Consider the following 12,918-nt stretch of genomic DNA (forward strand, 5'->3'; position numbering starts at 1 on the left):
TTTTTTTTAAAGATTTTATTTATTTATTTATTTGACAGACAGAGATCACAAGCAGGCAGAGAGGCAGGCAGAGAGAGAGGAGGAAGCAGGCTCCCCGATGAGCTGAGAGCCCGACGTGGGGCTCGATCCCAGGACCCTGAAATCATGACCTGAGCTGAAGGCAGATGCTTTAACCCACTGAGCCACCCAGGTGCCCCTGACATTTCTTTATTATGGAAGTCAACTAGTACTGTGTTGTATTTTATTATGTTACATACAAATTGTATGACCTTATATACCTAAGAGAGAAAAATAAAAAACAGGTGCTTCGCATAGTGAAGAATAGTTTAACTGAAGAATGTCTGTCAAAAGTCTGCCAAAGGCAATGTACTGTTTGAAGCAGAAAATTTGGATAGCAAGCAGACCCCCTACCCACCCATTCAGTTTACCGTATTTTCTTATAATTTCTAAATATCTTCAAAATCAAAGAAATAGTGAAGTCAAATAGATTCACATACCAGAAAAATCTATAAATACATATCATCATTTATATCCTAAAACAGATAATAAGGTTGTCTTCAAATAAGATAGACTTTAGAAATCCATTATTTCATTCTATCTCAACATTAACTCAGTGTGTTTAATTTTTAAGAGCTTTCTTTAAGTTATAACATAGATACTTCAAAGATATGTCAGAAAACTGGGGAAATGAACCAGTAACTAATTCCTTTGAACTCATCCACTGTGAACAGTTTAGGTATAGGTCTACCTATATTTATACAAATTTTTAACAGTTAAAATATCACATACATAGTTTAGTATTTTTCCAGTTAACATTACTGAGTATTTCTTTTCCATGCTATATAACACCTTCTCAGCCATTATCTTTATGTCCACGTGATTGGTAGATACTGTTTTTCCTCTTGTGGCAAAAATAGACTTTTGTTTCATAAATGGTAAAGTTAACCTAAACATTCTCAGTTTGCCTAGGAAATAGGAGACTAACATTGTAAACAAGATCATGATATTCCTTCAAATATCATATTATTATAAAAATTTTGATAAATGAAGCAAAGAAAAAAATCATGACAATACTTACCCTTACCAGCTATTGGTCAGCAAAGGAAAGAAAAAGCATATTTAAATAGATTAGGAGCATACTGATTCCTATAACTAGTCATTTTAATTTCATATCATTTTCTTACTTTCTACTAATGACTCTGAAAGTTGTTCTTCCTAGAGATGATCAAAAAAGAAGAAAAGGCAATGCCATGGAAATCGCAGAAGAGAAGGAAATACCAAGGGCTAACTGCTCTCTGAGAAGTCCAATGGATGGCTTCTCTGATAGAGGTCAACATCAGTATTCTCATTCAATGCGGTAGAAACTCATTTTTGTCCTTCCTCCCCTCCCCCCACCTTTTTAAGAAAGATAAAACAGCAGGGTCTGCAGGGATAGGAAACTTTACTAAACATCTGGAATACATGAAAGCTGTTGGCAACATAACCAAAACAGTTTGGCTTTTTAGAACAAGTTTGGATATTTTGGAACAAGTGAATCCAGAGGCTAAAAAACCCCATTCCACTTAGCCTAATCAGCACTGCTTGGACAATAGGCTGATCTCTGACAGTAGAAAGGTTTTGTGAAAAAGAGATTACCATGGCTATTTGAATCAACTGATTACTAGATCTTCTGTTCATTAAATCTGTATTGTGTAGTCCTGGCCTTCATGTTCTAGGCCAGTGGTTCCTGACCACTTCTCTTGCCACGACACAAGATGGATGATATCTGTAACTCAGTGCACTCCTTGGGTATTTCTTGCACTTAGGGTGTGAAAAAAATACTGAAATACAAATGAATGAGGAGACCTTTTCACAAAAATAATTTTCAAGTCACTGTAACTCAGTGGTTCTCAAATGAGGCATCTTTAACTCTGCACCCACCCCCCTTGACATTTGACAATGTCTGGAGATATTTTTGGTTATCATATTGTGGGAGTATGGTTTGCTATCAGCATCTTGTGAGGGTAAGCCAGGGATAAAGCTAAGCATCTTATAATTCACAGGACAGCCCTCCTGTCAACCTCTGAAACAAAGAATTACCTGGCCCAAAATATTAATAGGCAGGGCTGAGAAATCTGGTTCTAACTTACAAAAAAACACCATTCTGTTTCTTGTCAAGAGGTTGTTGTGGAGCACGGATTTACCTTCTATCTGAAACAGCTACAAATTCACAAAAAAAAACATTTAAAAAATAGTTCTCAAAATACTGAACAACCCAGGAGACAACCCAGGAGAGTGATTCTTGAGAGACAGGAAACAAATGTGGTGAGCTGAGGCACAGGGAACGAGAGCCCATAAGCACTAGTGGGCTCCCCAAGTTGCGAAGACAGACCTGACAATTCAGGAAAGCCAAAATGGCTATTGTCCGCCTTCAAGAATACAGTTTCATCCCCCTTCCTCTTTCCATACTCAGCTGAATAGTGACCCCTTCACACATGTGAGGAGACTACCTCTGGCCAGGGCAGAAATCATCCTAAATGATGAGAGGCGGCAGAGCCCACAACTCACACAGAGCTTGGAGCCTACAATAGTACATGTTCTCAACAGCCTACAGGAAACCTTAAAATTCATGGGTCTTTAGTTAGAGTCTTTAAGAAGAACCCTGATCCAGAAATGGGGAAAATGGATTAATCCAAGACTAGACACTGTTTAGCTCCATCTAAGAAAACTTAAGAGTAAAACCTGAAAAGATTGAACTGTTTCCAAGTGACTTAATTGTGTCTTAGAATAAAACTCAAGGACATTTTCAGAAAGAAAACTACATCAAGCAGTTATAAGCTAACTGCTCAACACCAGTGTTAGAAGATCTTTAAAGCAGCTAGAGGGAAAAAAAAAGATACATTATGTATAGAGGAACAGGCAAAAATGAACACATTTCTCGTTACATAAAAAGGTGTTAGAATGTAAGGCAAAATCTTTAAAGTACTGAAAGAAAATTTTTTTCAAAATGAAGGTAAATTAGGTTTTCATGTATAAGGAAGCTAAAAGAATTAATCATCACCAGACTCACACCTAACTCAAAAGAAGTCTTTCAAGAATTTTTTTAGGATTTATTTGACTCAGGAAAAGAATGAGAGAGAGAGAGCAAAACCCAGGGAGCAGCAGGCAGAGGGAGAAGGAGAAGCAGGCTCGCTGCTGAGCCGGAAGCCCGTTGCAGGGCTCGATCCGAGGACCCTGAAATCCTGACCTGAGCAGAAGACAGACGCTTAATGGACCGAGACACCCAGGTTCCCCAGGAAGTAAAAGATTTCTACAAGACAATGGAGAACACTGGAACTGATAACCACCTGGATAAGTATATAACAAACGTTTTCTCATATTATTTAAATTTCCCTAAAAGGTAACTGACTGTTAAGGCAAAAATTATAATAGCAAAACATTGTGGATTTATAATATGTGTAGAAGTAAAGTGTAGGACAAGAATAGTCTAGAGGCTAGAAGCGGAGAACTACTATTTACAGGTTCAAACACTATTTGATGAGGTGCTATGAAGATGGACTGGGGTAAGTTTTAAGATGTATACTTTAACCCTGTAACACAAAGGTAGCCGGACTTGAGCTCATCTTCCATCATTAACTGTTCAGCTTACTATGCCATTAAGGTGCCCAGATGCGACAGTGAAAACAGAGCAGTTATCTGATACAAGAGAAGTACAAGAACAAAATATTGCATGTCAAGATATTACTCTCCCGTAGAAGAACCTTAATAGTAGAACCTTTTGACCAGGAAGTCAAAAATTGAATTTAAAGTCAAAGAAAAAAGCTGACTTACTATAGAGGAGACCTGGGAAGTTTTGCAAAGGAGTATAGTAAGTTAGGATATTTGGTTTAATGATTATTAAAGCTGTGCTTGAAAATGTTTCTATGATTATTACATCATTTGTTATTAGTCACTTATATATTTAAAGGAAAAATAAAAATTTTAAGTGATTTAAATTAGCATACAAAGGATGACAGGAATACTAAGGTATTTAGATAAAAAAAAGTTGGCTTGATGACTTATCCTTTTTTAAAATGAATCTACAACAGAACATATAGCCCTATTATCCTTCTGGGGCATTAAGAACAAACCTAGGAAGGGGTGGTTCAACACTTTGGTGTTCTGGAGTCTTGTCAAGGCCTATTTGTTTTCACAACACTTTTCCCATTTTTATAGAACACATAAAGTAAGATGGTATTTTATTAATTTTTAGTTAAAATATTTATTAAATTTATCATATAATATTATATAATATATTATAATATTTTATTAAAATGAAACAAAATGTTAAATATTATGTTTATTATTATATTATAATATTTATAATATAATATGTTATGATGTTATAATAATTATATAATATATAATTATATAATATATAATATTATAATATATAATATATAATATTATAATATATAATATATAATATTATAATAAACATTATATAATTATATATATTATATAATTATTATAATATAATAATAAACATGTTATTTAATTAAAACAGTATTGGAGAAGTTTTGGAGAGTTTTCTTATATGGTCTTAAGATTCCCAGAGATACCCAGTGCTTGGCAAATTCATAACTGAAAAACCCAGGCAATATTTATTCCAGAACTGTGTGAAAAAATTAGAGTGCTGATTCTATGGCTACTAACACAAATGATTTTTATTCAATTAGGAATTCATTAATGATCTAAACTATGATACTGAACAAATGTGTCTCAATTTTATATCTTATTAAGGTTATTAATTGATAATCCAATTATTTTTCAACACAACTTACAAAGCTGAGCATCTGCATGGAGAGTCCCTCCTTTAGGATTCAGCTTCTGGGTTTGAATCACAGGAATGGGTTTATAGGACTGACCTGTGGCCCTATACATGGCCTGAACCCATAATACTCTATCTTGCTCATCGTCACTGGCAAATATCACAGTGTCTCCTTCTTTAACTGCATTAAAGAACATCTGACCACCTTGAAGGCCTGTGGAGGAAGAAAGACGTCATTAAAAACTTACATACTTGGCAGATTTCAAGCTCATTCACTCAACAGTCAGACGGAAGAGAATCAGTTTGACATTAGTAGCTCAATGCTATTAATAAGAGAAAGGCTTAAACTTCCATGTCACTTTAAAAATTAAAAACAGCTTAAGGAAATGAACAGTTCATGACATAGTTGTAACATTCTGCAAGCCGTACAAACCTCCATAGACATATATAGCATGGTCTGCAAACTTATGTCAGGAAAGAAAGTCTTATCTTTCGGCACATTTCTCACTCTATATGCAGGAGAAATACATGGTGATTTTAGCAGAAACAAAAGGCAGGGCAAAAGTGATACTTGTATCTGTATGGTATTTTATCCTTTGAAGAATTCTTTCATAAAGAAGATATTTTGCATTTTTCTGTGACCAATTAGTGAATGCAAACACAGATTCCTACTTTTAATCTCTCCATATTAAATTCTTAATCTCTGTATTTATTAAATCTCTGTATTTCTTAATATTGCTTTATTAATTTCATTAATCTCCACATAGTCATTGATTCATTCCCTCACCAATGATATATACCAAGCATCTAGTACATACCTATATTAATATGGAAGTAAGGAGAGAATTTAAGAATGTGGTACTGGGGAGAAAATTGGTAGAAAATGCAAAAAAATTCATTTGCTACTTCTTTCCCTATTTCTGTCTCTTGTACCTTTTGGTTTCTAGTACAAAAGTTCATATGAGCATTGCCGATGTTTCTTATATAATTTTTCTATTATACTAAACTTTCACATATTGCACCCTTGTCCTAAAGAGAGCAGAAATGATGAGTTATGCTAAAGCTAAGTAGCCCTCAGGAAAATATAGTTTGAATCTCATGAAGTTTTCTCCAGGTACGTAAGTGAAATATGACCCCTATTCATTCAACAGAGTTTGAAACCTAGAACAGAGAGAAGATATTTATGAGAATTTCATCAATACATGAATGACGGAGAAAGTGACACAGCTTAGAATTACCGGGGTGGGGATCCGTGTAGTCCACAGTGTACCCTTCCAGCTGCATTAGTTCTTGTGGTTCAGACTTTTTCTCTCTATAACTGCACATAGCAAATGTGTATTGGCTAACCTGCACAAGAAAAGGTTGGCAGAGTGCTTGTGTTAAATTTATTTTTTTATAAGACTCTTTGCCAAATTTGAAAGACAACATGCATTGTTCATACATTAAATGTCAGCATTTTTCAAAACCTAGCTCAGAGATAAAAGCACCTTTCATCTGTCAGCTTGCCGTGAAGCTTGCCACACCTATGATCCAGCATTTCCCAAACCAATGACCTGCTGGCCGAGAGTCTGTGAGGTATTAATAGAAGCACCATAAGAAAGCATTCATGTTAAAAATAAGTTTGAGAATTACTGAGTTAAATAAACAGCTTCTTCTACTGCATGTTTTCTTATGACCTTAATAGGCTGACATACTTTGTGAATCTCTAAAATAAGACATAAGAGGAGCATTCTCAAACTTACATGGTCATGGAACTACATTTTTTTTTTTTTTTTTAGACAGAGAGAAAGAGAGAGAGAGAGAGAGAGAGAGAGCGTGTGTGCACACGAGATAGCAAGGTGGGGGGAGGCAGAGGGAGAGACAAAATCTCAAGCAGGCTCCAGGCTCAGTGCAGAGCCCATATGGGGCTTGATCTCAAGACCCTGAGATCATGACCTGAACTGAAATCAACAGTCCAACCCCTAACCGACTGAGTGACCCAGGGGCCCCATGGGACTACATTTTAAAGCAGGCTTATTTTAAGCCTTTAACTAAAGCAAAAAACAAAAACCAAAACAAACCAGATTTTAATAAAAGTTGAGAATTTCCTGGCCTACGTAACCACAGCCACAGGAAAGTTCAAGGTGGAGTGAGTTTTAGGCAGCCTGTGACATAACACTGCCAAGATCTGCTACCTCTCCATTCTACTTCTCTTTTGGAACTGGCTTCATTTTCACGGGCTGCAGTCTGAATGACCTAGAAATAGAGTTGCAAACAGCTATTGGTCACCTCCCTGACTGTCGCACCCCGGGTCCTAAGGCCATATTTGCACCAATCACTGTGGCGAGGGGTAAAAGTAACATTAGCCCAGTGTGGGTCAAGAGCTTATATCTGTGGCCAAGAATATGACATGCTACATCAGATAGGCTCTGAGAAGTTCCCCCAAAATAGAGAGAGGAGCTGCTGTTCCCAGCAGGAGATAAGAATGTTTGGTGGGTTAATACCTAACCTTCAAAATACCTCACAACATAGGATCCACGGAAAACCGTTCTGGGTAATGTGAATTACGCCCCCTTTCCACTTTTAAGTACAGATGAAACTAAGGAAACATAAAAAATAGCTTTTAAGGGGTGCCTGGGTGGCTCAGTGGGTTAAAGCCTCTGCCTTTGGCTCAGGTCATGATTCCAGGGTCCTGGGATTGAGCCCTGCATTGGGCTCTCTGCTCTGCGGGGAGCCTGCTTTCTCCTCTCTCTGCCTGCCTCTCTGCCACCTTGTGATCTCTGTCAAATAAATAAATAATAAATCTTAAAAAAAATAGCTTTTAAGAGACAAAGATTAAAGAGGACTCAAAAGGGAGCTAATTATGAGAGAAAGAAATTACATGGACTACGGTAAAATTAAGAAATTCTCATTAAAAGATACCACGAAGAAAGCAAAAAGGCAAAGCCAGAAACTAAGAGAAGATGTAGGCAAAATACATATTCAACACAGAACGAGTATCTATCGGTATGGAGGGGACAGGTAAGAGCAGCAAATGAGATTACCTAGAGAGGGGGCGATTCTGCTTTCAGACTCCACCACTAGCTCCTGCCTGAGTCTCCAGACTGCTGGAAACTTATAATCGGTAAGCCTCACAGTGTATTACGCATCCCCCAGATCCAGAATAGGTCCTTCTAAGAACTTATTCCAAATAAACAAGTGGACAAGGATTCAAAGACGTGTTCACTGCAGTACTGAATAGAAGCACAAACTGGAAAAACCAACGGTGGCTTGGTTAAAGACACTGTGGCACGACCACACAGTCAAATATTATTCAGCCATCAAAACACGTATGGCAGATTTTTTTTTTTCCCCCAAGACACGGAACTATTTCTAAGATTACATCACAACATAAAAAGTAGGTGAAAGACAAAAATGTAGCATGTGCTCTTTTGGGTAAACACTATACATATGAATAGGATACAGACGAAAATATCTGTAGTAATTATGAGAAGGTGCCATTGTGGGTGATTTAATTTTTTTTTAGTGTTTGAGTTTCTCTACAGAGTAGATTAATCTCTACATTGAATATGGGGCTCCAGCTCACAACTCCAACTTAAGAGGCACATGCTCAACTGACTGAGCCAGTCAGATGCCCCTGAGTTATATCTTAATGAGGAAAAAGGAGTGCAGCTATTTCCATTTTGAAAAAACAAACAAAAAACCATGAAAAGTTGTTTGGGAATAGTGAGGCAAAACCCCCAAAACACGTAGAAAAATATTCTACAGTTTTCCAATATTTCTTCCAATGTGTCAATTATTGAGAGGTATGTTAAAATTTCCTATCAGTGCTGTCTGTGAATTCTTCATATGATTCCCTTGAACGTTGCTTTATATCTTTCGAAGACACAATCTTACACATATATGCCTTTGTTATACCTTCTATGTCTGTTCCCTGTTGCAGGTAAACAGCTTCATTTATACTTATGTAGGTTTTTAAAAATATCTAAAAGGGGTTTTTTTGTCTTGAAGTTTATTTGTTGGATATTCACCAAGCTATACAACATTTCTTTTGGTTAGTATGTGCCTGAAAATGTTTTCATCTTTTTATTCTCATTTACACTGTGTTCTATTTTAAATTTCTATTAACAATATATAGTCAGATTTTTTAAATCTCCAAAAATCTAATCTTTTTTTTTTAAAGATTTTATTTATTTATTTGACAGATAGAGATCACAAACAGGTAGAGAGGCAGGCAGAGAGAGAGGAGGAAGCAGGCTCCCTGCTGAGCAGAGAGCCTGATGTGGGGCTCGATCCCAGAACCCTGAGATCATGACCTGAGCCGAAGGTAGAGGCTTAACCCACTGAGCCACCCAGGTGCCCCCCAAAATCTAATCTTTTAATAGGCAAGTCAAGATCATTTATATTTTTATATTCTGTAATATATTCGGAATTATTTCTGTTACTTAACTGTGCTCATTAACATGTTTACTTTTCTCTTATTCCTTGTCTTTATTAAACATTAACAAAATCCCTTTCCTCTGATAGTGAGGAAACTACACATTCTGTCTTTATTTTTTTTTTTTTTTGGTGATTGTTCTCTCAAATCCTATTGTGTTCTTAACTCATCCCTCTTGAATACAGAGAACTTTGAGCACTCCATTATCATTACCTCCCCTCTTATAATAAAATCAGGGCTCGTGTTAGTTTTCCCTTGTTTTAGTAATATTTAGTGTGTTAACATTTAGTAAAAGGAAACATTAAAATATGTTATCTGATACAGTCAATATTTATAGTGGCCCTTGTCTTTACCCATTCTTTTGGCCATTACTGTCTATTGATTCACACGCCATCACTGAGTTCAATTTCTTTCTTTAGTAAAACCTTTTTGAGTCAGTGTTTATTTTAAAGTAAGTCTAATTCTCCCTTATGAATGACTGGTTGGTTCTATAGTATTCTAGGCTGGTAATTCTTCAGCACAGTGAATATATCATTCTATTGTCAGAAAGCTTATATATCCATATTGAAAATTTGGATTAAAGTCCAACTGTGGTCCCCTTATAGTTAATTTGCCTCCTCTCTCTGGTTTCTCTTAAGTGTTCTCTTTATCTTTGTTATCCTGTGTTTTAATTTTTAATCTAAAAAAATTAAGTAAACTCTACCCCCAATGTGGGGCTCGAACTTTCAACTCTATGATCAAGAACCACTGACTAAGGCAATCAGGCACCTCTGTTATCCTGTAGCTTTACTGTGACATTTGGAGGGAGTTTTAATGTTTATCCTGATTGATAGTTGTAGTATTTCTTGTATCTGAGAATTCATGACTTTTATCAGTTTAATAATCTTGTTCATTATCTTTCCCAATGATGACTCTACCTTCTATCCCTTTATCCTTTCTTCAAATTCTATCAGAAGTATTTTTTTTTAAAGATTTTATTTATTTATTTCACAGAGAGAAATCACAAGTAGATGGAGAGGCAGGCAGAGAGAGAGGGAGGGAAGCAGGCTCCCCGCTGAGCAGAGAGCCCGATGTGGGACTCGATCCCAGGACTCTGAGATCATGACCTGAGCCGAAGGCAGCGGCTTAACCCACTGAGCCACCCAGGCGCCCGTATCAGAAGTATTTTGAAACTTCTGATCCATTCCTCCCTATCTTTTAAGCTCTCTGCATATTTTATGCTTCGTTATTTCTCTATGCAGATTACAGAATAATTTCTTAAAACTGTAATATTCCATCATTAATTACATCACTAATTTTCTCTTTAAATGTGTCTAACCTATTATCTAACCTGTCCAATAAGGGTGAGATCATGACCTGAGCTGAAGGCAGAGGCTTTAACCCACTGAGCCACCCAGGCGCCCCAATAGTGTTATGTTCTTTGTTTTGTTCTTTTCTTGTACTTTTGAATCAATTTATAAATTTATAAATTTCATCATTGTAAATAAAATTATTTTATAGTTTATATATATGACAATTATTACTGAAATTCTTGGGTGTGCAAATAATTCTTTTTGTAATTTTTAATATGAGCTCATATCCGGCACTGGTACATCTGTGGATATTTTACACAACCCCTATTCAAGGTTCATATCTCCAAAAACAATTTTTTTTTTAAATGCCAAATGCCTCAGACACATCATCAATCCAGAAGTACTTTTTATGTTAATTTCTTAACTTGGGTGTTCCCCTTATATTAGTATAAAATAAATTAGAACTTCAACTTTCTCTGAGTATAGGTTAATAGTTACAAACTCTCAGGAGTAATTTTTATTCCATATTCAGAGCCTAAGGCCGAATATAGATTTACAAGCCTGGAGGCAGATTTTCTTCTAGTCCACATTTCACAGAGATCTAGCTCTTCTAAGTCCTTTATGAGAAGATCTCATCCAAACCCCCACTTTGAGAATGCCTCTGGATATGTTTTCCTTCTCTGAGTGAACAATAAAATCCCTACACAGCAACATCAACACCTTGTCCCCATACTTCAGCCTGAATACAGCTACAGTTTCAATGCACAAGCTTCACTATTTGGTCCTAAGGTTTTACTCCTTGCAGTACAGCTATGCATTTAAAAAGATGTGTATCAGGGCGCCTGGGAGGTCAGCCTCAGCCTTTGGCTCTGGTTATGATCTCCAGCCCCGCAGGGGGCTCTCCGCTCAGCGGGGAGCCTGCCGCCTCCCCCCACACTCCCCGCCACCTGCCTCTCTGCCTACTTGTGATCTCTGTCAAATAAATGGATAAAATCTTTAACAAAAATAAAAAGATGTGTATCGTACCATACCCAGCATTTCTAGGTGTTTTCCACAAGCGAATTCTTAGCATTACCTTATGACTAGCCAAGATCACCAATTCAAATCCTTTGGCTAATCTTTCCATTTCCTTTCTCCTTTTTTATGGAGATTCTTAGTAACAGGTCTAACTTTCATATGTATGAGAAAAACTACACATTTCCACCACATTTCACTACATTCCAGGGGTGAGTATATGAAACCAAAATATGTTCAGATTTGTCTTATTAAAATATAATTAGTGGACTCCATTAGTACTTCAAATATAATTAGTAGACTCCAGGAGATTACCAAGTAATACTTTTGTGACCAGTTATTAACAGAAGAGAATAATATACTGAGCCAGTAATCCAGAAGTTTCCTGTTTTGTTCTTTCTTTTGGAAGAATCTTAAAAACCTGGCTGAAAGAAAGTCTCTTGACACGTCACCACACGAACAATCTGGAATCTGCTGGGAGGGAGATGACTAACACAGAAAGGTCTGCCTTCCCTGCATGGCTTGCAAAAATCTCCCGCACACAGTAGTTGGAATTTATAGCTACCTCTGTGTTTAGTACTCCAGACAGGTTCTCCAACAAGACTTGCCCATTTTTATTCATTTTTCCACCTGAACTCCCAAGCAGGAATATATCATCTTCACTTTTAAAATGGCATGATTCATATTTCCTAATCTAGTAAGCCCCCCCCTCCTTCCAGGATCCTTACAAATGTGTCCGCTTTACATCGTTTTTAAGTGCATTTACTAGTATGTGTTCTTTCTTTTTGACTCACTGGCTCCCACGGTGTCTGGCATATGGCCCCTGCCTTTTAATTCCTCCATGAAATTAAACTTATTTCAATTCAATAAAATACTCAGCCACAAACAAAAATCTATTTGACAGTATAGATCACATACTTACCTTGTTTAGAAAACATACTAAGAGTCCAGCAGTCCAAATTACCCAACTTGTATTCTTTAATGAAACTTCCTCCACTTACAAATAATATTTGATGTTTTTAAAAAAAATGTCAAACACATCAATTAAAATGTTCAAGAAACGATAAGCATGAGGCTAAATTCATTCCTTTTTCTAACTAGGTTGTCTTAAGCATCCTTCGTGTGATGGACCCAGATTTAAGAGCCGTGGAGGAACCAAGTCTTATTCTTTCAAGTATACTGGTAGCTGTGATGTGATCACAGTCATAAAAAACGCATTAAAATGCTAAAATATTTTTTAAAAAAAGGAAATAAATTAAAAAATGAAATAACAAAACAAAAAATAAAAACAAATCAAAAAAGTGATTATGGAGTGATCATAATAAAAAGAAAATCCTACTTTCTCAAAAACATCTGATTCACTTAAGTGAGCTCTTGCTGTATTTTATATGTTTTTATTTCGAGAG

At 36.3% G+C, this 12,918-nt stretch overlaps 1 protein-coding gene across 21 annotated transcripts in view; it reads right to left on the reverse strand.

The window, feature by feature from the left end:
• The window catches only part of CADPS2 (calcium dependent secretion activator 2), a 525,179-nt gene that overhangs the window by 155,488 nt on the left and 356,773 nt on the right, over positions 1-12,918 (reverse strand). For 14 of the 21 annotated variants that reach the window (XM_045062942.1, XM_045062931.1, XM_045062939.1 and 11 more), the window contains exons 10-12: positions 6,028-6,136; positions 4,803-5,003; positions 1,079-1,087 (exon numbers count right to left, since the gene is read on the reverse strand). In XM_045062942.1, the coding sequence (XP_044918877.1) occupies positions 1,079-1,087; positions 4,803-5,003; positions 6,028-6,136 (319 nt within the window). The remainder of the gene's footprint in view (positions 1-1,078; positions 1,088-4,802; positions 5,004-6,027; positions 6,137-12,918) is intronic. The other 7 variants (XM_013050847.2, XM_045062940.1, XM_045062933.1 and 4 more) reach the window with 1 other exon arrangement.

The sequence above is a fragment of the Mustela putorius genome, unplaced genomic scaffold (assembly GCF_011764305.1).
Source record: "Mustela putorius furo isolate JIRA1106 unplaced genomic scaffold, ASM1176430v1.1 tig00003845_pilon_pilon_pilon, whole genome shotgun sequence".
Lineage (NCBI taxonomy): Eukaryota > Metazoa > Chordata > Mammalia > Carnivora > Mustelidae > Mustela > Mustela putorius.